This window comes from Canis lupus, chromosome 2, assembly GCF_011100685.1.
Source record: "Canis lupus familiaris isolate Mischka breed German Shepherd chromosome 2, alternate assembly UU_Cfam_GSD_1.0, whole genome shotgun sequence".
Taxonomy (NCBI): Eukaryota; Metazoa; Chordata; class Mammalia; order Carnivora; family Canidae; genus Canis; species Canis lupus.
The window spans coordinates 49,893,489-49,920,173 of NC_049223.1; the positions used below are offsets into that span (position 1 = coordinate 49,893,489).

General features: G+C 34.9%; 1 protein-coding gene across 1 annotated transcript in view; it reads left to right on the forward strand.

Moving 5' to 3' along the window:
- The window catches only part of CWC27 (CWC27 spliceosome associated cyclophilin), a 192,454-nt gene that overhangs the window by 10,260 nt on the left and 155,509 nt on the right, over positions 1-26,685 (forward strand). The window contains exons 3-10 of the mRNA XM_038530711.1: positions 4,078-4,190; positions 6,757-6,900; positions 8,358-8,456; positions 9,066-9,169; positions 10,870-10,939; positions 19,628-19,707; positions 20,882-20,915; positions 21,978-22,132. Coding sequence (XP_038386639.1) covers positions 4,078-4,190; positions 6,757-6,900; positions 8,358-8,456; positions 9,066-9,169; positions 10,870-10,939; positions 19,628-19,707; positions 20,882-20,915; positions 21,978-22,132 — 799 coding nt within the window. The remainder of the gene's footprint in view (positions 1-4,077; positions 4,191-6,756; positions 6,901-8,357; positions 8,457-9,065; positions 9,170-10,869; positions 10,940-19,627; positions 19,708-20,881; positions 20,916-21,977; positions 22,133-26,685) is intronic.

Below are 26,685 nucleotides of genomic sequence, written 5' to 3' on the forward strand. Positions count from 1 at the left end.
TTTTTAAAGATGTACAATGCGGTGATTCAAGATCTATATATATATATACAGTGAAATGGTTATCCAAATGAAGTAATGCATCCATCACTTCACATAGTTACCTTGTGAGTGTGTGTATGTGGTGAAAACACTTAGCAAATTTCAAGTATACTATACAGTACTATTAACTATAATCACCATGCTTGGTTCCTCTGAAGTATGAGGAAGGAGTAAAATTCTAGGCTGGCAAAACAAAGTGAGAAGCAGAAATATTTAACAAAAAACAAAAAGGCTAGGGGATGCCTGGGTGGCTCGGTGGTTGAGCGTTGGCCTTTGGCTCAGGGCATGATCCTGGGGTCCAGAATCGAGTCCCACATTGGGCTCCTTGAAGAGAGCCTGCTTCTCCCTCTGCCTATGTCTCTGTTTCTCTCTGTATTTCTCATGAATAAATAAGTAAAATCTTAAAAAAAAAAAAAGTGGCTAAAATAAATAGGGCAGACAGATAACTGTGAGTTTTAAATAAATATTTATAAAATTAAACATAAGCACCAGGTTCTGGAAGAAATACACATAAACCACATAAAAATGCATATGTAAATTCCTATATTGTACTTGGCAGAAATACAATTAGACAAAGTATATTATGAGACACATATATTGTACTGCCAGAAATATAAATATAATGGAAAATGCCAGAGCCACAGCAGCCAAATAGGAAATTTCATATTTAAGGTACATGAAAATATCTTTCTTCAATTCAGGAAAATTCAGGAGGGTGCTATGAACACACATAATGAAAATATAAAGCCTTTCTTCAAAATCCTTATGGGACTGATACATAAATATTTAAGAAGTCAAATAAACATTGCATGCAGCAGAATCTATTACAGTACATAGTAAACTTTAAGGACAACCATAATGCATAGTTTAGCAGTATTAAGTCACATGGAAATAGATATGAATATGGAATTTTGTGGAAATTTGAAATTTTAGCTCTGGTAGAGTACAAAATCATGGTATAGAGGAATTATAGAAAGTTCCTACTCAGTATATATAGTATTGTAATTTCATTCATCTAACAGGAATACAATTAGGAAAATTTTTAAAAAAAGCTAACTTTAATAAAAATATATATAAATAAAATAAAATAAAATAGCTTAAAGTAAAAAGCCAGTATCACCGAAGGGCTTAAGAGGAAATAGGAAAATGAAGATGGGTAATTTTAAAATTTGAAAGCACAAGTAATAAAGATGTCTTTCATGTCCCCCTTCCCTCACATCTAATGGATTACTGAGCCCCTGCTTCCTGGAGGATTCTTAAATATATGCACCTCAATATAATCCACAGTCAGGTTTTACTTTAAGGACAAGAAGTTGCTCCCTCTCACTCAGCCGTGTCGCTTCCATTCCATTCTCCATACTGGGAGTTTGAGTGATCTTTGAAAAAAGCAGATCTGATTAAAAAAAAAAAAAAAATGTCAATTGGCTGTATATTATGGACCTAACAGATTATTAATCACTTTCTGATATAGACTGGGATATGTTTTATATTTAAATTTCTAGAATTTAAGTGAAAATACTACAGTTTGATGTCACATTTGTGTTGAATTTAAAATTTATAGATTACCTCCACATTATTTTAATCTTCAGAACAACACTGTGAATTAATTTAAAATATTAATTTTATAATAAGAAAATTATATGTAAAGCATGGGGGACAATAGTTAATAGTACTGTATTGTGTATTTGGAAGTTGCTAAGAATGTAGATCTTGTTCTCATGACAAGAAAAAGGAATTCGTAACTGTAACTATGTGAGGTGCTAGATGTTGATGAGACTTACTGTGGTAAACATTGCACAACATATATAAATATTGAATCATGTTGTACACCTGAAACCAATATAATGTTAAATGTCAATTATATTTCAATTTTTTAAAAAGGGTGGGAAAATTTCTGTTTAAGGCTACCCAGCCAAGAGGCAAAACTCAGCACTCCTGACTGTTACATAGTGTCAACCTGAGTAAATGGTTAAGGATACAGGAGGGATACTTTCAGATCAGTTTTTACAGTTTCTCTTTGTAACCAAGGAGCACTTGTTTGCACTGGGAATCTCTTGCCAGTGTAGCTTTAAAGTATGGATTTGGGGAAGCTGAGGTGGCTCCGTGGTTGAGCGTCAGCCTTCATTCAGCTCAGGGCATGGTCCTGGGGTTCTAGGATTGAGTCCCACATCCGGCTTCCTGCAGGGAGCCTGCTTCTCCCTCTGCCTATATCTCTGTCTCTCTCTCTCTCTGTTTCTCATGATTACAGAAATAAAATCTTTAAAAAAAAATTAAAGTATGGATTTTATATCCAATTATACCTTGCAAGTGTAAATAATTATGAAGGAGCCTCCAAGTTATTGTATTCTAGTACTTTATGAATTATGATAAACCATAGTCTTGTTTTGACTCATAAAGTAGGCACTTGACTAGTATTTGTCTTAAAATGAATTAGGTTATGTTTAGGTACAAGTAAGAGAAGACTCAGCTCAATATTATTTACATAATAAAGACATTTATAATCCCATATGACAAGAAATCTGGTGTCAGGCAGTTCTGCAGCTCAGTGAAGCTTTCAGGAAACTATACTTTTTCCATCTTTCTGTTTTGCAGTCCTAAGCACGTTGACCAAACTAGGACTACACTCAGTAATCAACTCCACTTCAGTCCACTCCGTTGCTACCTGTTATTTGTTTCTTTGTTTTTACAACAATGATAATAGGTCTTGTTTATTCAGCATTTCCTTCAGGGCTATACATATGTTCTACATATACTTTCCTCTTGTACTTATTTCATTAATTAATGTAAGTTCAAAACTAACTTGATTGAAATAAAATAATTTCTTTCATTCAAGCGATCTTTTATAAAAAGAGGTGAAATTCACATAATATGAAAGTAGCCTTTTCAAAGACAATTCAGTGATATTTAGTATATTCACTATGTTATGCAACCAGCCCCTCTTACTAATTTCAAAACATTACACCAAAAGAAAACACTCACTAAACAATCACTCCCATCTTCCAGCAACCACACAATCCATTTTCCATCTCTACAGATTTACCTGTTCTAGATGTTTCATATAAATGGAACTATATAATATGTAACTTTGTGTCTGTCTTCTTTCACAAAGCATATTTTTGAGGTTCTTCTATGCCTCAGTGTATATCAGTACTTCATTCTCTCCTTTGGCTCAGTAATATTACATTGTATGTATATATCTGATTTTGTTTATCCATTCACAGACTGATGAACATTTGAGTTGTTTCTACCTTTTAGCGGTTGCAAATAGTGCTGCTGTGACATTCATTTAGTACTTGTTTTCAGTTTTGGGGGGGTATGTTCATATAAGTGAATTTGATGGATAATTTTGTGTTTAAATTTTACAGAGCCACCAAACTGTGTTACACAGTGACTGTATCATTTTACAACCCACTAGCAATATGCAAAGGCTCCAGTTTCACCACCTCCTCACTAACACTTGTTATTTTCCAGTTTTTGGATGATAGCCATCCTAGTGAGTGTGAAGTGGTAGTTGACTGTGATTTGATTAGCATTTCCTTAATGACTAATGATACTAAGAATCTTTTATTCATATTGGCCATTGTTGCTACTTCTTAATATAAACTCTAAGATTCTCTCAAACCCTAAATAATTCCCTTCTGCCCCCACCAAATTCTTGGCTCAGGATTTACCTCACTGAGATGCCATGCTTCGGCCACATACAACTTCTTTTCCTAGGTTCCCGATAATAAGTACTATTAGAAGATTATATGTGATCTCTCTTGTGTATTTATAGCTTCCAAATAATATATTTATATGTAAACTGTAATCCAGAGTTTGAGAGAATCCTGGAAATAATTACAGCATAACAACAACCATGCTTTTTGTAGAAATTGTGCTGTTTTGAGTAGACATCTTGTAGTAAGTAGGGGAGAAAGGGCTTGGTTTATGAGCCTATTTAAAAGTCTGAGAAAAACATCTTGTGATTCTAATTATATTAATTCTGAAAGCTATATACTTCATTTTAGACTTTGCTAAATTATTTTCAATTTCTTTCAGCATATTATGACAACACCATTTTTCATAGAGTTGTACCTGGTTTTATAGTCCAAGGGGGAGATCCTACTGGCACAGGGGCTGGTGGAGAGTCCATCTATGGAGCCCCATTCAAGGTAAAACTGAATTTTTATTGTTGTTTATTTGCAAATCAGTTTGGATTGCTTAATCAAAAATGACTGTGCCCTACATGAAAGAAAAGTGCATTTCACATTTGTGCACAAAATCTGGCTAACTTTATCACATGTTTAGGATTATACAGTTATAAGAGCAGCACTTCTATCCAGCATTCTAAGTTGTCTTATTGCTAACGTTTATGCTAGACTGAATTCAGGTGGAACTACAGGTAGTCATGAGGAAAATGTGAGTCAGAAAAAAAACTAATATAACATAATTCTTGATATCTGACTGTATCTGATCTCTGGAATTCTGTAAATGTAAAGGATTTTTAGGACATTTCATATGCCATCATATTTTAAAATATTTTATTTAACACTATATGAAGTTTATATTAATCTGCTTGGATTGTTATAATAAAATGTAACTGATGGGTTGGCTTAAACAATAACAATTTATTTCTCACAGTTCTGGAGGCTAGGAAGTACAGATCAGCTTACTGGCATGCAATTTCTGGTGAAGGATCTCTTCCTGGCTTGCAGATGGCCACCTGCTCGCTGAGAGAACATGAGCTCTGGTGTCTCTTCCTTTTTTTAATAAGGGCACTAGCCCTATTGGATTAGGGCTTCGTACCTATGACAAGTCTTATTATCTCCTTACAGCCCTTTCTCCAATATAGTCACAATGGGGATTAGAGTTTCATCATATGAATTTTGGGGAGACACAATTCACTCTAAAGCAGAATTCATTCTAAATTAATGCACAACAGACCTCTGTAGTCTAAAATATATGCCATAACAGGAAATCACAAGGGTACAGAAGAAAGAATTAACCTAAAAAATGTTAGGAAAAAAAATGTATTAATCAAGAATAGGTCAGTGATTTGTTAACTGCCAACAGATCTAAAAAGAAAAAAAGAGGTAATGTCATAGTTAAAATACAAAAAATAACAGTGGGTTCAAATAAAAAACTACAAGTTAGGTTATTTATTAATCTGATGGTATCAATGTCATATTCTTTGAATGAGTAAACATCAGTGGCTCTTAAAATACAAGAATTTGTAAGACATGTTTATACTAATGAGAGGGCCTGGACTTTCTTTTAATTTTTTACTGGGTTACTGTGTGATTCTTGAGAAAAATACTTGAACTATTTGCTTTAATTTCCAGACAACAATGGCCTTACAAAATGAGGTATTGTTATAATTTTAAAAATCTCACATGTCACTATAAAACGCTATTTTGGGGATCCCTGGGTGGCACAGCAGTTTAGCACCTGCCTTTGGCTCAGGGCGCGATCCTGGAGACCCGGGATCGAATCCCACATCGGGCTCCCGGTGCATGGAGCCTGCCCTCTCTCTCTCTCTCTCTCTCTCTCTCTCTCTATCGTAAATAAATAAAAATTAAAAAAAAAAAAACGCTATTTTGTATTTTACCAAATTGAGATATCTCATGATTTTACAGCTTCCATCTAGTAGGAAGCATTCCTTTATTCTACTGTTTGGTGTAACAGAATAGTATTTTCTCACAACTCCTTTCTAAATTGAGATTTTCTTTTTTTTTGCTTATTATAGAATACTGTTATCTTGTTAAATTTTTCAATTAGGCCATTTTTTTTAAAGATTTTATTTATGTATTCATGAGAGACACAGAGAGAGAGGCAGAGACACAGGCAGAGGGAGAAGCAGGCTCCATGCAGGGAGTCCCAAAGTGGGACTCTATCCCAGGACCCTGGGATCATGACCTGAGCCAAAGGCAGATAAGATGCTCAACCACTGAGCCACCCAAGTTCCCCTCAAATTAGGTCATTTTTGATACAATATACGGAGTTAATGACTCTTTGAGCTCAAATCTTTTGAGTTATTTATTAAGGAAAAATAACTTTCTTTCTGAAAAGCATTGATTGCATAATATGGCTGTTTTACACATGAGTCTAGTAGTATCAGGTCTGGGTAGAAATTCTGTTAACTGAGAAACTAACATATGTTATGTAGCCCTGCTGTAGCAAGAAATCCACCTTAGAAAGGCTTTCTCTTGCTCTTTGGAAAACTGGCCAATGAGACAAAGGCCAGTTCAGAAAAGATTCACCAAAGACCTTTAAAAAAGAGTAAAGGACATAATACAATTATAGTAGATTCCTTAAATTGAAAAACAAGAAGCAATTTTTTCATGACCTTTAGAATGGAGTGAGGAGGGGCAATAGCTGAAAACTCTGCAATGATTCAAAGGTTTTTTTGGAGGAAAAAATAGAAGGTTATAAAAAGTTAGAGAACTTTGAGGGATGGAAACAGGGGAATGACTTAGAGGTGCCCTTTGAGTGCCCTTCTGTGTATTTAGGCTAATTTTGTGGTTGAGTATATTTAGAAGATGCTTACAGGCTAGTGAAGTAAGTTTAATAGAATTGAAGGAATAGTAAGTATTGGATTTGATTATACTTGAAAATCAGTTAAATAAAACTTTAGCATTTTTTATTAGAAGTTGTATAGGACCTTCTTAACTGAAAATGAAGACCCTTATAACAGATTATTTACTAAATTATCTTTATTTTAATTTTTTTATGCTTCAGGATGAATTCCACTCACGGTTACGTTTTAATCGGAGAGGACTGGTTGCCATGGCAAATGCTGGTCCCCACGATAATGGAAGCCAATTTTTCTTTACACTGGGTCGAGCAGATGAACTTAACAATAAGCATACCATTTTTGGAAAGGTTTGTGTTCAGTTATCTTCAGCTTCTCTGATGCATATGACCAACTTACATAGGAGCTGCCCTCATCAAAATATCTCCTGGGCTATGTATTTATTATTTCTAAAAGTGATGGGATATATTCCTTTTACAATGAACTATGAGGGAGTTGAGTTTTTTGTGTATGTTTCAATTAAGTCATTGATTATGACTTTAAAATTTTCTTTTTTCTTAAATCATACTAATGATATTTGCTACTGTATCACTCAGCTGATATTGTTTTTATATTTTTTAGAAACCTAGGTATTATCTAGGTAACAAGTAGTTTAATGTTTTTAGTAGTTTAATGTTTATTTTTGTAAATGATGAATTCCCATAAGTTTACAGTGGAAGTTGTGTTGACATTAAAACTTTTTACCTGAAATATTACTTTGTTACCTATTTAATCCTGCTCATATTTAACATCGTATCAGGGCATGTCATTTCCATAGAATTTTCAACAGTTGTCTTTAAAAGGAGATTCTGGAGGTTTTGTTTTCCTAGTCTCCCTTCTAAAAAATATGTTTATGGTTTAAGTCTAAATATGTTAGACATCACTAGTGTATCAGCTCCCTCTACTGGTTCAATAGGAATGGTTTCCCCACAGGCTAGGCAAAACAATTTTGTGAGGATGGAGAAAAAAAAACAAACTGAGCACAACTGGAAAACTGGTATTATTTTAAAACTCCTGAGAAATATTGAAGAAAGGACTTATGTAGAAAACATGTAATACAATATTGTTGCTTACAACTTAACAATATAGCTTAAGAAATATGCACATTTGAACCACTGCAACGCAGGGTGTCTGATAGTCATAGATTTTCCTGTTATTTTTAAAGACTAAAAACATATAATAAAATGAGATTTAGAATGTCTTTCTACACCACTTTTTACAGTTGCTTATATAACTTTCCCATTAGAGACCAAGTATAACATAGCAATGAGAATTCAGAAGGGCTGTCACGGTCAGCTCTGTAACTTCTTTGAATCTCAGTTTTCTTATCTGGAGAAGGAAGATAATGACAATACCTGCTTTTAGGATGTTTATGAGAATATAACAACATAATGTCTGCAAAGCACTTACACATGGTATTGTTATTTGCTTGTTCTACCCAATTCTAAAATCTGAATTTGTTTATTTTGTTTGAAAAGTTGTCATTCAGTAGGAGGTTACTTGGCATCATATTCTCACTTTTAACAAAACCTGATATTAAATATACATTGGAAGTTTTCTAAAAATGTTATTGAGGGATTGAACTCCATTTCTGCTTTTTATCCTTTAAGATGAAGTTGCTTTATTTGCAATATTTAATGCATAGGCTCCTATAGAAAAATATGGGATTTCCTTTTAATTATTGAAAAAATATTTTCAGAAGCCCTCCCTTATTTCAGAGAATGAGTATAATAGTTTGCAGTTGAGCTCTTTCTTATTTGTTTGATAGGTCACAGGGGATACAATATATAACATGCTGCGGTTGACAGAAGTAGACATTGGTGAGGAAGAAAGACCACGTAATCCACACAAAATAAGAAGCTGTGAGGTAGGAACATGATTTCTGAGGTACAAGCACTTAAATTATCGTGTAAGAGAAGTGGACTGTTAGTATTTTTAAACTATTGGATGAAGGCTTTATATTGAATCAGCATTACAACTCAGATTGTATCTCTGTAATTCAGGCACAATTTCTGATTAAGAAATTTTTTTAAAATTGAAGGTTTTGGTTACAAAGATGAAACTTTAATTGATTAATCCAGCGCATGAAAAGCTTGACTTGTAAGAGAAAGTTAGAAGAATAAGGCTTATTTAAGCTCAATGAAGTGCTTTCCTAGGTAGTTTAAGAGTGATCCTTCATTGAGGAAGCAAGGTCCTCAAAAGCATTTATTTTGGGGTCAGAAGTCTGAGTTGGTCTTGCTTACGGGGTATTAAGTTTTCTTGAATATTTTTCCCTTTCCTAAAATAAAGATAAAATACCATTTACTTAATTGCACATAGGATTATCAGGAGAATCTAGAGAGGCCCTGTAAGTAGAAGCACTTTATGTAGTAAATATATCACTAGACTTAGAGTTATGTGAGCAAAGAAAAAAAAAACAGATTAATATCAATGCAAGTAAATACTAGTTTTAATTTTTTGTGAAATTTTTTTGTAGGTTTTGTTTAATCCTTTTGATGACATCATTCCAAGAGAAATAAAAAAGCCAAAAAAAGAGAAACCAGAGGAAGAAGTAAAGAAATTGAAACCCAAAGGCACAAAGTAATCAGAAATAATAGAATAATAGAAATTCATTTATTTTATTTACTTTTGTAACAACTGTTTACTAATGAGGGGGAGGCCAGTGTGGACTGGGAAGCTATCTGAATTATGAGGTTGTTGTTTTTTTTCTCTATGTATTTCTTTTGTTTAAGTGCTGTATGTAACTTAAGCTAAAGATGTCAGATGTCTATATGAGATCTGTACTAATAAATATTTGTGATCACTATAAAAATTATTTACATAAATGAGTTGTTGAAAATTATTCTTTGTTTTTTATTTGTTTTTCAATTAATATATGCTCTGTGTAAAGCACTTGGAAAGTCAAGTATGAAGGATAGAATGACTGCATTGTTACATAATTTAAGTTTTTCACTTCTGTTTTAGAGTAAATAAGTTTCAGTATCTTATGAACAATATTTTTCACATTATTAGTTTTGCTTATTTTAATAAAATAGATTTCAGAGAGTTAGATTTCAACTTCCTCTTTTGATGAATTATAGCATCCATATTAGTAATTTTAGTGTATTCATAATTGTTAGATTCAGACAGCTTTTTTTTTTGATTCAGACAGCTCTAAGTCTAATCCTGCCTGACGCCATTTATATGAAGCAAAGTGTGTTCATATTTCTGAGCTTCAGTTTCCCCATCTTATAAAATGGAGATTATAATTACAACATCTGGTTGTTATGAAGAGAAAATAAGCAGGGGGAATTTGAAAATACCCAGTGGATTAGGTATTCAATCACATTTGTTTCTTTCTGTGACATCCTACATTATAAGGAAGTTAAGCTGCTTTTATAAACTGTCAAACATGAGCCACTTCAATAAGCCCTTAATGTCTTGTGGCAAAAAAAATTCTTATATAGCTGAATATTTGATATTCTTTTATTTTTTGATTTATTTATTTTGACTAATTGATCCTTGGGTGAAAGGTTACAGTCCCCATATTCAGATAAAATATTTCATCACTATTCATTATCTTGATAACAGCCCAAAAGTTGGGTGTTTTGGATTTTGTTTTTAATTTATAGCAAATATATTAGGGATGATGTGGCAGTCATTGATTACATCTGGGTTTTGAAATAAAAATTCCTCTGGTTGCCAAATCTTTTACTTTTTTTTTAATATCTGAGAGTTTTAATAACTTACTATTTATCTTCCTTGGGATGTCTTTAGTTTGAAGCCTCAAAGAGGACAGTTTATTCTTCCCCATGGGCTTTTTTTTTTTTTGTTAAGTTTATTGCTTATATATATTTGTTTATTTAACAATGTTGTGTATCTTATCAATTTTTAAATACTGAGACATTTTGGAAGACACTAGATTAATTCTCATTTGTAGTGCTCTCAGGGCTATATATTTATTAGGTTTTCAGAAATCTCTATTTTGCTAACCTGTTTTTATAAATATAAAAAGCTTAATTATTTCTGTCATGTTTGACTTGATATATTTAATAGGAGTGCTCGGGATGGATTTTTGGTCATTAGTTTCGTCTAATATATGAAATATCTGTGGTCTGAGGCCAATGTCTTAGCATTATACTGATCCTTACTATATTTCTGCTGAATACTAAGTCATATTGTGTGAACAGCCAAAATGTGTTTCTTCCTGTAAATTCTATTTTATCGCCTTGAAAATACAGTATTTATAAGTTTTGTTTAATTTTCTCAATTTTCTTTCATTCTTTCCTTTTTTTGATAAGAAATTTTAGTTTACTTTCATTTGGAGAGGAAGCTGAAGAAGAAGAGGAGGAAGTAAATCGAGTTAGTCAGGTAAAACTCTAATCCCTTTGTTCTGAATTACAAAAGACATTAGGGTCTATATCTCACTCATTTTTGTATCTCTTGCACAGTGTATTTTTCACAGTACACCAGCAGGAAGTGTTCATTGAACTGATTTGTAAAATAATTTCTTGTCAGTAATATTTGCAACTCCTAAGATGATATGCCCACTTGAAATTGTAATTTTGTGGGGATTTTTAACCTTTTTATTTTTATTTTTTTTAATCAGAACTGGAGTTAAAAAATGATTCAACTTTGTGATTCAGATTTTAATTGCTGTTTGCTCAAGTGGTTTGCTAGATGATAATGATTATGGTCATTATGTCAATAAATAGTGACAGACCAAAGCTCTTATATTCATTTTACTATTATCTATTAATATTTATTAATGTCATTAATTCTCATCACAGCCCTTTGAGATAGGTATTTTTATCTTCATTTTACCCACAAATAAATTAAGGTATAGATAGGTTATAATTTCCTCAGTCACACAACCAGTAAATGCTCGGATTTGAACCTATGTCTCCTTCAGTGTAAGATACATGAATTTAGAGCAGTGAATCTGTTAAATATACTCTAAAAAAATCATCCTCAAGAGTTTTTCCTCCCAAAGATTCTGGTATGTCTTCCCTCAGATGATAAAGAAATGATGGAAATTTGTATGGAGAGTCAAATGGGAGAAAGGCCAGGGGAGTTGGGGATACAGGCAGTTTAGAGGATTATAATAATAGTAGAATGTTGAAGGGCACTTGCTGACTCAGTCCTTTAAGTGTCTGATTCTTGATTTCGGTTCAGGTCATGATCACAACATCGTGAGATCGAACCCTATGTGGAAGATTCTCTCTCTCCCTCTCCCTCTGCCCCACCCCTTCTCTCTCTCAAAAAAATATAATTAGTTAAAAATAATAGTGGAGGGTTGAAATGTAGAGTTTTTTGGGTTTTTTTTTGTTTTGTTTTGTTTTGTTTTGTTTTTTTTTTTTTTTTTAGTGGATAATTCCTGTCCTTTTATCTGTTTGTAAAGAAAACATAACACCTTTATATTTTTTTTTTTAAGATTTCATTTATTTATTCATGAGACAGACACACACACACACACACACACACACACACACAGAGGTAGAGACACAGGCAGAGGGAGAAGCAGGCTCCATGCAAGGAGCCTGACGTGGGACTCGATCCCGGGTCTCCAGGATCACACCCTGAGCTGCAGGCGGCACTTAACCACTGCGCCACCGGGGCTGCCCCATAACGCCTTTATTTTATTTATTTATTTATTTATTTATTTATTTATTTATTTATTTATTTATTTATTTATTTAAAATTTATTTATTGATAGACACACAGAGAGGCAGAGACACAGACAGAGGGAGAAGCAGGCTCCATGCAGGGAGCCCAACATGGGACTCGATCCCGGGTCTCCAGGATCACACCCCAGGCTGCAAGCAGCGCCAAACCGCTGCGCCACCGGGGCTGCCCCCCCATAATGCTTTTAAATCACTCTTTTATAAATAGATTTTTTTTGCAGTATTTAAAAAAAAAGGAAAACTAATGAACACAGAGGCCTAAAGGATTAGAAGTTTTATTGTGGTAATTAAAACTCTGTAACTTAGCCCTGTCTTACTTGCTTAATATAGTTACCTATTTCTAAGCAACATAATAGCACTGACTTAAAAGCACATTATTTTTACCTTTGTTTTTAATTCTTTAACCATGTGCTTCCCTCATCATGGAGAATGGTTTTGGTAGGCTAATGTTGGACATACAGTGAGCACACTACTTCTACCCATTGCATTAAGACTGAATTGAAATGGACATGTGTAAGAAATGTTATAGTCATAATTTTTTCTTGCTGTCTTCATCATCCCAGAGTGATATATTCGATACCATGGATTCAACTACCCTTGTATACCAATATTCTGAACTCTAGGAGACATGGACAAATATTTCTGGGCTTTTATCTCATATTCTTGATTTCCTTTATGAAACATCTCTTTAGATGTCAAAATTAAATTCATCTTTATATAAAAATCTCCTTTCCTTAGGCCTGGTCAACATTATCAATCACTCTACCACTCTGATATCTCAGAAGTTGTCCTCTTTAAGTCAGTGCACTAGTCTTGCATTATTCAGGATTCAAATTTCTGCTTTATTAAAATGAAAGATACATTATACGTCATGATCCTGTGGATATATTTGTAAATGAACAAAACCACAAACATTAGATCTGGAAAATTCCAGGAGCCCCTTTCACTGATGTTTTCTAAAGTTACTAAGTTTCCTTACATACCCATGCCTTCCTTACTCACAACCCCCACCCCCCACACTGCTGTTTTTCCCTTTGCTTGGAGTATGTTCTCCTTTATTTGGCTAATTTGTTTTTCCTTCAGGCTTTAGCTCCACTATCAACTCCGAACTATTTCCACCTCCCTCCCCTACCCATGTCCCACCCAGGCTAAGTTTAACTTCTTTCCGGGGTCATATATCTATATATACATATCTATGACCATCAAAGCATATGTTATACCCTACTGTAATTATTTTCTTCTCTGCTACCTGTGCTAAATATTTATTTTATGTAATTTCTATAACCACATTTTATGTAATCTCTATAACAACCACATATAAGAAATCAGTACTCAGAAAGGTTATGTTACTTGTGCAAGATCATGCAATTAGGAAGTGGTGCAATCAGAATTTTGAACTTAGATTTCTATAGCCACTTAAGTCTTTAATATGATTTTGAGTGCTGCAGAAGCTGCCTGCTTCAAACTCAAGCCATCTAGGAGCCTGGCGGGAAATTGTACAGGTAGCACAGCATTCTGGGGTGGAAGGCAACTGAGTTCAATTGGCCCCCTGCCCTTTCCTAATTCACACAGGGTCCTGGATATTAGGCTGAGCAGTCTTGAAGAGAGAACAAGGGCAGGAGAAAGGACTTTCTCTATCAGTCTTTTTGTTGAATTAAATTTCTAGTCTAAAGTAAGTTTTGTTCACCATTACTTTGAGATCAACTTTACTAGGAAATTAATTTGGATTTCTTCTATTTGTAACAATCGGATGTGTTAGATGTCTGAAGCATATATTCCTCTGCTGCTTACTATTGTTCAAAGTAAAACAATCAAACAAAATATGTAACTGACACGGACCATGGTGAATTTGCTACAAGGTTGAAATCTGCAAGGATACCACTGCAGATAGTGTTGGCTTGCCCTTTATGTTTGCTCTCAAACCTGAAAAACATTTCACAGTGAAAAGACTAAGTAAATTATTCCCTTTTTTGCCAAAAAAATTGCAACCTACAATCCATTATCATATGAATAGTATAAGCCTAGTATTGTGTCATCATATTTCTCTCATCTGACTCTGTGCTGTATGATAAAATTATCAAATGTTTGTTCCTGACTCTCAAGTCTGTATCTCTAGGCTAGCTTGCTTTTCTTTTCTCTAGCTGCCTACTGACCATCTCTCTCTATTTGAATATCTCACTAGTAACCCAAGTCCTGGCCAAGGCTTAATTTATTATCTTTGTTTCTCAGACTTCTCCCTATTTTGTGACTTTTTTTTTCTATCCCCTGATATCAGTATCCTCTAGAGAAGAATTTTAGATTCTGACTTTTTTCTTACTCTTTCTCTGCAAAACCAATTTGTTCCTTGTTCTACCAATTTTTCATCTATGACATTCTAAAATCTATTTTTCCCTTTTAGTTTATTTTGCTACTACCCTTGCTGAGGCCTTCATTTTGAGCCTGGGCTGCTGCCCTAGTCTCTAGACTGGTCTCCCATCTCCTTGCTTTTCTTTCCCTTCCACTCATTACCATCAGAAAAGTCTTCCTGAAACCTCATTAATATGTCACAGTTACTCTGTTGACGATAGAAATAGGACCATGACCTTCCTCTCCTTTTACAAACTCTGCCCTTTAGTTTACTTCTTAAACCACCTAAAAACCACTGAAAAATCAGGTCCAACACTGTTTTAAAAATTAAAAATTACATTCTGGGATTCCTGGATGACTCAGCAGTTTGGCACCTGCCTTCTGCCCAGGGTGCAATCCTGGAGTCCCGGGCTGAAGTCCCACATCAGGCTCCCTGCATGGAGCCTGCTTCTCCCTCTGCCTGTCTCTCTCTCTCTCTCTCTCTCTCTGTATCTCTCATGAATAAATAAATAAAATCTTTTTTAAAATAAATAAAATAAAAATTACATTCTTCCATACCTCTGCAGACCTATGAAATTAGAATTTCCAAGGGAGGAGCCTGGGAAGCTGTTTTTTTAATGAATTCCTTGGACTTCTTATCAGGGAAATGTAGGAAACACTGTTAGCAGATCTAAACTATATGCTGTTCTATGTATATGTTTTGTGTTTTCCTTTCTGTATGTCTTTGTTTGTGTTCTTTTCCCTGCCTGAAGTGTCCCATCCCATTCTGGATGTCCAAGTGATACTTATTTTCAATACCTAAAATACCATTTTTTCTAAATGTCTTTTCTTAATTGTTCCTTTTTCCAATCTAACCTTTGCCTTTCTTTTGATACATTTTCCTTTTAAAAACATCCATTTTTTTTTATTACATAAAAAATATATGACTATGTTCTCAGTGTATACTGCTCAAACTTCATCTCCTTTTCTTTCTGCCTTATTAAGTGTGTAGAGTCCTAGGCTGAGTTCTTTCATGGTAAACTGTCATTTTTCAGTGGCAGTGGATTGAAGCAGAAATAGCATGGATTTGGAATCATATACATTCATATTGGCACTTCACTTTTCCACAGATACTCTGTGACCTTGGATAATTTAGTCTCTCTGAGCTTCAGCTTTCCTCTTTTTAACAGTGAAAATACCATGAACTATTTAGAGCTGTGAAATAAGGATGTGGATAGTCATTACTTCTATACAATATGCAATCTCGGAAGATGTTTTTGAAAGTCAAATGTCATACATAGGAACATAACTCTAAGTTATAATTTATATTTGATTCTCAGAGAGCTAAAGAATTATCAAAATCTGAAATCATTGAAGTTTATTGGCTTAGAGGAAAGGAAATTTCTCTAGAGGGCATGAGAAATTCTAGAGTGAATAAAAATGGAAGTATATTTTATTTATTTTTCTTTTGTATGGTTATTCAGACTGAGAATCCCTCCAATACATCTTACCTTTGGGGTAAAATGAAACCTTGGTAAGAAAAAGGAATACTAACCTTAATATTGGAAAAGTATGACCAATAAAAGTTAACCTTACTATTTTTAAATGTATGTAATAATTAGAACCAAAGTCAAGTAAGTGTCTTTTACGACAACTAAGAACAATTTCCAGTTTCAGTGGTTCCATGAAATTAAATATTTCTAGAGGTCTTGAAAATAATTGTTTCATTATTCATTTACTTATCAAGTTTCTTTTTTCAGTGACTCCACAGTGCGTTAAGCTTTATTCCAGAACCTAACAGCCCAAGTTAATAATTGGTAAAGTCTGAATTGGGGCTTTACTTTATGTGAAAAGAGAAATAAGATAGAGTCCCCTCTGGTTTATGGATTATCAGTATGGGATTACAGACACTACTTCACCCCACTCATTTATTCATGACAAGGTGCCTCTCCCACATGGGTTAGCTTTCCTTCATTATTTTTTTCAGTATCTTTCTACTACCTGATAAAAATCTTTTAGAATAATAGAATTTTATAGCTCAAAGGGATCTAGTCCAACTTCCTTTCTTTATAGATGAGGAAACTGAGACTCTGGCTAAGTGACTTGCCAGACTGACTTCATTTCCTTTTTGATAGGATTGCATGATAGGAGGATGCCATAGTCACATATTTTGAGTTCCAGAAAGCACATTGTCAGAGTCTTTCATGGTATTCTTGTGGACAACGTGAGGAAATGTGATCTGGGAGATAGTATAGTTAGATGGATTTATAGCTTATTGAATATTTATGCCCAAAGAGTGCTTCATTGTCAACCTGTGCGTGATTCTTTGAACTAGTAAGTTAAAGTGTAGTAGGAGTACATGTAAATTCTGTACTTTAGTTGAATGCAATCAGCCGAATAGGTATAACACTTAATAGCCCGTAAGCCCTAGTTGAATTATTTAGAGTAGGATCTCTGGAATAAGGAATTTGCATTTTGGGCGACCATATTTGCAGCCTTTTGTTCAATTCAGAACACATTTAGGAAGGAAGGAAGGAAGGAAAGGAAGGAAGGAAGGAAGGAAGGAAGGAAGGAAGGAAGGAAGGAAGGAAGGAGAAAGAGAGAAACTGACAAACTAGATGCATTCAGAGGAAGGGGGGAGGATCATGAGGAGAATGGTGATGAAGCCAAGAACTCCCACTGCCCATGGAGAATGCTTGAGGAATTGGACATACTTTGGAGAAGTAAAAACTACATAAAAATGTGATCTGAGGCTTCAGATGTTTAAAAAGCTTTTATGGAAGATGCCTTCCTTCATTTTGCTTTCTTAAATGATAGTTTTATTCAAATGTCTTTGCTGGTTTAAAGTTTACTCCTGAATCTTTGTATAATTTAAAAACAGATGTCAGAAAATATTTTTCGAGTGAAAACTTACAATCAGACAAGTAGTTTTCATGAGGCAAGTTAAACGTTAGGTCCATTATAAAAGTATCTCAATAGCTAGATTTAAAAATAGTGATTAAGCTGTGTCACACTGACAGTGATACACATAGTATTTCTCTCACTGTTAGATATGCTAACATTTTTACCTCAAATCCTACACTTTAAGAAAGCTTTTTCTCACTTAGAAAGTTACATTGATAGGCAAATACACCACTTTTGAGAATAAAAAGTAAGAATACTTTGTCTTCTTATTTATTCCAAGAAATTAAAGTTTCACAAAAAGTTGGGATCTGGGGGTAGACATGACATGAAGAATGCTGCAAGGCCTTTTGCACAGAGGTTGTAAGAAGTGTTGGACAGTCTATAAACTGTTTTGCCTCATTAAATTGTACTAAACTTTACTTATCTTTCTAGTTTGTATTTAATTTTAAAAGATGTTAATATACTTATATTCATCTCATATTTCTGCTGTAACTGTAATTTATTACGATAAATTTAGTGGCTTAAAGCAACACAGATTTAATATGTTACAATTCTGGAGGTCAGAGGTTCAAAACAGGTTTCACTAGGCTACATTTTGGGGTATTGGTAGGGCTGCCTTCCTTCTGTAGGCTCTGGGGAGAATCTCTTCCCCTAACTTTTCCAACTTTTAGAGCCTATTTGCATTCCTTGTGGCCCTTTCCTCCATCTTCAAAGTCCTTTCCTCCATCTTCAAAGCCAACAATAACCCACAGAGTCTTTTTTTTTTTTTAAGATTTTATTTATTTATTCATGAGAAACACAGAGATGTGTGAGAGAGAGGCAGAGACACAGGCAGAGGGAGAAGCAGGCTCCATGCAGGGAGCCTGATGTGGGACTCGATCCCGGGACTCCGGGATTATGCCCTGGGCCGAAGGCAGGGGCTAAACCGTTGAGCCACCCAGGGATCCCCCATAGAGTCTTTCTAAGCTTTATCATTCTGAAACAGACTCTCCTGCCTCCTTATTTCATTTGTAAAGACTTTTGTGATTACATTGGATATACCCTGACAATCCAGGATAATGTCCTCGTCTCAGAATCCTTAATTTACCTGCAAAATCCCTTTTGCCATGTAAGGTAACATATACAAAGGTTTTGAGGACGAGGTGGTAGACATCTTTAGGGGGCCATCATTATACCTACCAATCTCTTTGTATTTAAACTAAACTCTAGTATACATGGTAACAAATTGTTAATAGTTCGTTTTTAGTTCTAAAATGTAGAACTAGGATTGGTTGGATGGTTGGAAATTACACATAGATTATTTTTTCTCTAATTAGAAAACTGTCCAAAAATATAAGACATTTAAAAAGGAGTGATTTTTGTATGTGTCTAAGGTTATAAGCTCCCTTCAAGTGTTGAGACACTGGGTGACTAGTTAGCAGTGAGTCCAAAGAGATTCCTGCTTTGGGTGAGAGACCACATTAAGTGGCCTATAAAATCTTTCTTTTTTAAACTATTAAGCTTTTCTGGTTCTGTGCTAAAGGTTAGAGAATGTAATAGGGCTTTGAGAGAAACAGAATACATGTTTACAGGTAATTCTGTGCAATATCGCAAGTATGTTTGAAAAACAGTTGTGTGTTGGGATTCCTGGGTGGTTCAGTGGTTTGGTACCTGCCTTTGGCCCAGGGCGTGATCCTGGAGTCCCGGGATCGAGTCCCATATCGAGCTCCCTGCGTGGAGCCTGCTTCTCCCTCTGCCTGTGTCTCTGCCTCTCTCTCTCTCTCTCTGTCTCTCATGAATGAATAAATAAAATCTTTAAAAAAAAAAAAAAAAGCGGTGTGCATTTACTTCAAATTACTCTTGTATATTTTCTTCTAAGTTTTACTATCTGGGTCAAAGAATTAGTTTAATTTTAGGTAAATCATACTGAAGATTCAGTGTTTGAAAAGGATTTTTTTGGAAGAAAATGTGTTTTTAAAATGTTTTCAATCAATGTGAGAGTTAGCTTCTTATTTATAAAGCTCTAATTTATACTGACAATTTCAGGAACATGTATCTTTTGCTAGCCATATTTTACCAGTACTAGATTTAATGTAAATGTGTTATTTATCCTTTTGAAAGATTTATTTCTTCCTCACTTTTGATTATATCCTACATTTTTTCCCAGAGCATGAAGGGGAAAAGCAAAAGTAGTCATGACTTGCTTAAGGATGATCCCCATCTCAGTTCTGTTCCAGCTGTTGGAAGGTTAGTATGCTACATTATTTTCTGGCTCAGGTATTTTCTTGCCTTTGTAACAAAGTGATCAGTTCTCTCTCTCTCTCTCTCTTTTTCATTTTCTTTTTTGAAAGATTTATTTATTAGAGAGCGTGTGGGGATGGAGAGGGGGCAGAGGGAGAGGGTGAGAGAATCTCAAGTAGACTCCCCACTGCATGCAGAGCCTGGTGTGAGGCTCCATCTCACAACTCTGAGATCATGACCTGAGCAGAAATCAAGAGTCAGATACTTAACGACTAAGCCACCCAGACGCCCTGGTCAGTTCTTTTAAGTCCAATTTTTTTTAAACTCAGACAAAAAACGAAAGCATTTTGGTGATGGAGATAGCAGAGCTTCTAGCCTAAAGGAGGGAAGCACTCTGGCCCTTTCATCTATTTCTGTTGAACTAACTAAATTTAAAATTAACTGCTAAACTTTTAAATCTTGGGATTGTTTGAATAGGAGTTTGCTTTGAAAATTTAATGTTTAATTCAAAGTTGCTTTGTTAACTTTCTCTTTGAAGCATTTTTGTGCCTGTTGGTACGATGGGTAAACAAGTCAGAGTTGAAAGGTTTTGTGTAGAAGTCACTACATTTGAGACCAATTCACTGAGTAGTTATTTCTTACATATTTTAGTAGTTAACAGGAAAGTGTCTGAATTGCTTCTCCTTGCAAAGTGAAGATGTTAAATATAATTACACATGAAATACTGAGCCGGTGTCTCAAAGGGGGATTAAAATGCTATGGCTCTGAGTTTAGCTTATTCTCAAAAATTCTATTTCAAAAAAAATCTTTTCTTAATATCCTTGTATTTGAAGGATTTGATTTTTTTCAGCCAGACTACATCAAGCCAACGGAAGAAACTGTTTACTGCAGTACTTTGTTCATAAAAAAGCACCGTTGGTTGTTTGCTTTTTTTCTGTTAATTCTAGTGAATTCATATATGTGCTAATGAAGCATACTTCTTATTCTATTTATAAAAATGACTCTCTTGAAGAATGTTTCTATTTATTCCGCAATGCCATTCTGAAATTGCTATGTTGAAATAGGTTCTTGAACTTTTGATCCCAGCAAAATATTCTAAATGTGAATAATACTAAAATTTCAATAATTTTAGTAGTTTCACTTTGAAGCTAAAATTTATTTGTTTTCACTCTTTTTGTAGTGAAAAAGGTGATGCAGTAGGAGATTCAGCTAAAGTAAGTATTAATTTTAGCATAAATATATTTGAACAATAGAAAATTCAAAATGTTTATAAAAGATTATTTTTTCCTTAAAAGGTAGTGTATGTTACTTTTATAATTATACATTTAAAATTCTGAAAAAAGTCTAAAAATTTGAGAAAGTAAATCATTTATTTCGATTGGAATATTTCCTTCAAGTGTGTGGGTAGATGTGTATTTCCCTAAAAAACTGAAATCTTATATGTATATGAATTTCTAGCCAATTTTTTTCTCCCCCTCACTACTTGAATGCTCAAAATTCAGATATCAATTATTTTTGTTAAAAGTTTAAATGTTGCTACATGGATATCCATTTATCATAGTATTCTTTTATATACACAATTCAGAGGATCCTCCTTCAAGACTGTGGTGATCTTTATTAGTTGTATTGGCTATTAAAGCTGATAGAAAAGACCTGAAGGAGATGAAAGAGCAAGCAATGCAAATATATGGTATATGGGTGTTTAGAGATGGATTGAGCACTAGCTCCAAAGTTGGCTCATGTTCCTGGCCTGGAGCTGTAGGAGACTATGTCAGGGAGGTACCGATTGTAGAGGGTTGTGAGTGAGTTGGTGATTCACTGAACGATTCTGAGAAGAGGAGTAACTGGTATGACGGGGAAGATAGGAAGGAATCTCAGCTTTCTACCTCGTCCTCATCTACATGAATTAATCTCTGGTTCAGGTCAGTATGCTGGCAAACTGCCTACAGAAGCCACTTTTCCCACTGGGAAAGAATAGAAATGTAGATAGACAATATCCTGGGTGACACACAGGGAGCACAGCCCATGCTGCACAGAGGGACTCTGGGTGAAGTAAGCAAACACCTCTTACTCAGGTATCCCCTACTTACATAATTGGCTTAGAGCAGACCCCAGGAGTATTCCCACCTGGAACAGATTCTTTAAGCCCTCACTAATTCAAGACAAAACAAAAGGCAAAACTGGCCTAGCCTGCAATAAGGAGAGTCTGAAATGGGTCTCTGGAAGTGTAAAGAGAGATGGGATGCCTGGCAAATACTCCATTTCAATTTCTACAGGACGGAGAATGTGAAGGTGCAGAGCATGATGAATATCTTGATGGTGATGAGAAGAATCTGATGAGGGAAAGAATTGCAAAAAAGTTAAAAAAGGACCCTAGTGGAAATGTTAAGTCAGCTGGAGAGGGAGAAGTGAAGAAATCAGTTAGCCGCAGGTGAGTCAATTACTGTGCTTCTAGGTATCAGTTTGTCTTTTTATACTTCACTTCAAATTAGCATCTAGTCCTCTATTCAACTTATTTTTTTAAACACTATTTTCATAATGTTTGATATGTATACTATTTGTGTGTTAGCCTGTTTGGAGGCCTCAAACAGACCAGTTTTAAAGTATTTATAGCACTGGTCCTATGAGTCAAATTCTACTTCATCTCTCTCTAAATCTCTTTTTTAAAAGCCTCTATAAATTTTTATATGTGGGGTAAACAATATGTTAGACGTGGAATGCTATGTTTGTTTAATGCCAATATGAACAGTAATGTAGAGAATGAAAAGAGAAGCCCTCAGATTTAGGTAAAATTTGTCAAAACTGGTTATGAAAGTGTGTGGGGGGGTCTGAAAACATTCTTAAGTATCTTTTCAAGTCTGATTTATACTGTATACCTCTCCTAATCTCAGTGGTATCATAAAAGAAATTTAAGTGTATGTCTGGTGATAAAGAGTTGTTGAGTTTGTGACTCTTGAAATTTAACTTAATTGAAATACTCTCCTTTATGATTTTATTATTACAACCTTATGGTATACATTTTAAATAATATTGCTTTAAAAAATGTTTTCAGGGCACCTGGGTCGCTCAGTTAAGTGTCTGACTTCGGCTGAGGTCATGATCTTGGGGTCCTGGGATGGAGCCCAGTGTTGGGTTCCCTGCTCAGCAGGGAGTCAGCTTCTCCCTCTCCCTCTGCCCTTCCCCTCCCAGCTCCTGTGTGCACTCTCTTTCTCTCTGTAATAAATAAATGAAATCTTTAAAAATATTTTTTCTTTGGATCACCTACATTTGGAGGTAATAATAGACATTACTACATGTAAATAATATTTTTTCATCTGTTTCTCAACTTCATATAGAAAACTTAAAAGAAAAAAACTTTAAAAAAATATATTTCCATGTTGTCATTGCTTTGGTCCCCCAATTTTATCCTTTATGTAACCAGAAAAGTAATTCCCAGAAGTGTCCACTGATGTTAAAAACTTTTATATTCAGAAATAATATTTAAGTATAGTAGATTAACTTTGGGCCACTATTGACAATATTTAGTGCTACACATCACATCAGCTCAGTAACTTTAAGTCAGATCACATATACATTCAATATTTTCTCTCTCTGGTTTAAGACATGCACTTTGTGATTTTTAACAACTATGAATTTTTTAAAGATTAGCTTTATAATGTGGCAAAAAATACAGTTTTAAGTTTTTTAAAAAGGTTTATTTATTTTTAGAAGGAGAAAGCACACATGAACGGGGGTGGGGGCAGGAGCAGAGGGAGAAGGAGAGAGAGAATCTCAAACAGCTCCACCTGAGCATAGAGCCTGTTGCAGGGCTCCATCTCAAAACCCTGAGATTATGACCTGAGCTGAAACCCAAGAGTCAGATGATCAACAGGCACCCCCATTTTGAGTTTTTAATAAATGAAACAAATAGTTGTTATATTTAAGTGCTTAAGTCATCAATTTTACTATCTTATTGATTTTAATCATTTCCAATACTTATATACCCTGTAATCTGTATAACTTATAATTTAGCAGAGCTGAATTTTCTTTTTTTTTTTTTTTTTTAAAGATTTTATCTATTCATGAGAGACACGGAGAGAGAAAGAGAGACAGACAGACAGACAGACACACACACACACACACACACACAGCCAGAAGGAGAAGCAGGTTCCATGCAGGGAGCCCAACGTGTGGGACTCAATCCCGGGCCTCCAGGATCAGGCCCTGGGCTGAAGGAGGCGCTAAACCGCTGAGCCACCCGGGCTGCCCTGAATTTTCTTTAAGAACTAAATAGAACAGATGTGAGGGCTATCTGGCTTGACATCTGTCACCCCATTGATCACCAGGGTTGATTCAGCTGATCTGGCTGGCTAGGCGGGTGTCCCCTTCCTCACCGTTCCATGTGTGTCCCTCCTGAAGCTGCACACTCAGTCGAAGAGGATGACCGTCCCCGATAGAGGAGGACCATTCTTCAGTCAAGGGTATACGAGTAGCTGCACTCCCCTGCTAGAACCTAACAAGCTTTCAAGTTCTGTTTGCAGGAGAGTGTAGAGTAGTCAAGCTTCCAAGACTCCAGATGCATCCAAATGAGGTGCTGCATATGGCAGTCTGCCTTTGTTTAAAACAAAACAACTAAAGCTTATTTGGTAAAATTTGCCCTAATAAATGGTGAAAACACCAAAACACCTATTTTTTTTTTAAGATTTATTTATTTATTTGAGAGAGAGAACATATGCACATGAGTTGGGGAAGAGGCATAGAGAGAGGGAGAATGAGTATCCCAAGCAGACTCCCTGCTGAGCTGAGAGCCTAACTCGAGTCTCCATCCCAGGACCCTGAGATCATGACCTGTGCCAAAATCAAGAGTTAGGATGCTTAGCCAACTGAGACACCCAGGTGCCCTCCAAAACATCTATTTTTAACTAGATTTTTAACTCTTCCCCCAGATTTTTAGTATTCATATTCTTTCTCCCTCCTTCATCCTACCTCTCCTGCCTACAATCAGAAATAAAAAGAAAAAATGAGAACAGGATAGAGTAGAAAGTACAGAATTTCAAAGGGAAAATAATTTTTCACTCCAACCTAGAAATTTTCATGCTTGTGTCATGACCACTTGAGTGCAAAAAATTCCAAAATTATTAGTGCTTTTGGCATAAAAGCTTAACTCTAGTTCAAGTCTCAAGTTAATTTTACCTTGAAAAACCAGAAAAAATCTCTAAGAATCTTAAAAAATTATAATGGGATAAAAAAAGATAGTTAAATTTAAAGGAATATTACTACTCAGTCTGAGTTGAATTATAAGGGCATAGCTGCCAGCCAGATAGGATGTCCATTCAAATATCCAGCCTTTTCATCTGCATGTGCTAGAAGTAGTCCATTATCCTTCAGTCATTTTCCGATTCAAGCAATGGATTAGCCTACCAGCCCTTTAGGCAAGGAGTATAATTTTACTGAAAATTTGTGGTATTGTTTCTATTGGTAAAGAAACAACTAGACCCTGTTAAAGCTGTTTATCACTTTGGATGTTAAATCTACAAGCAAGGTTGTTGTGTACTTCACATGTAAGCTGGGGATGGTATTTAACAAAATGATTTCAACAAATTTACAGAGTAGAATCTTTTCCTAAGCAGGGAGCCCTGAAATGGTGCTCGATCCTAGGACACTGAGCTGATCCCAGGATGCTGAGCCAAAGGCAGACACTTAACCAATTGAGCCACCGGGTGCCCCGGGTCCCTTTTATCTTTATATCCTGAGTTTAGTCTAATAAGCAGATGGTTCTTAAAGTTTGTGTAATGAGTGGATTAATAAGTGAATGAAAGTTTGTGTAATGAGTGGATTAATAAGTGAATGAATATAAGTGATACATTATGTGATGTATACATGAAATGGTTTTTCATCCTAACTGCCCATTAGATTCACTAGGGAAATGTTCAAAGAAATACTGATGGCTAGGCCCCACTGCCATAGATTCTGAATCATTTGGTCTGAAGTGAAACCCGGACACGTTCTCCTTTTTAACTTTTTAGCTTTTAATTGAAGTATGACATGCATACAGAATTTATTTCACAGTGCATGTATCTTAACTATACAGGTTGCTAAATTTTTACAAACCAAATATACCCATATACCTATCATCCAGATCAAGAAACAGAAAATTCCATCACCCAGAAGTCTCTTTCTTGCCCCATTCTGGTTACTTCTCCCCTCACTGCTTTTCTAACTTCTAAGAACAGATAATAGTTTAGGGTAACAATACTTTGTAAAATCTCCCCAGATATACTAATGTGCCTCCAGGTTTAAGAACTCTACTCCCCACCACAGACATACTCCCTTGATTAATTCTGGGCTAGAGAATAATATAAAAGTGGATTTAAAAAAAATCAGTGTCACCTCAGATAGTTTTTGCAGCCTAATAGTGATAAGACATTTATATCAACTGAATTTAGTTTTAATCTTTGAAAAACATAAAACAGTAGGTATAGTGGGACTCAATTTCATCAGAAATAAAATATGGTATTTGAGTATTTCTGATGTTTTTTTTTTTTTTTTTAGAATATGTGCTGCTAAAGACTTAAATCAGTGCCTTTCAATCTTTTCTGTACATTTAGATCACCTGAGAACAGGCCCCACCTCAGACTAAGTCCATCAGAATTTGTGGTATGGGACCTTAAGTTTAAGAAAGTACCCCAGGTTATTCTAATGTGCACTCAAAGTTAATTGTAAGTTTGGGATTATTTGGAGCTGGTCTTTTGAAAAATCTATTTTAAAGTTGATGGTAAAGAATTATTTTTTTGCCTGTAGGTGGAGCTCAACTGCTGCAAGTTAATACTATAAGCCAAATTGAGTTGTCTGCCCTACTATTTTTGAATATCTGTGTATTGATATGTAATAAATAACCAGAGAGTATAATCAGATCTAACAAGCAGACCAAATAGTTAGAAATCAGTGGTTTGTTGTGATGATTATAGTCATTATGGAAATTCGGTCTTTGTGTAACTTTTATGA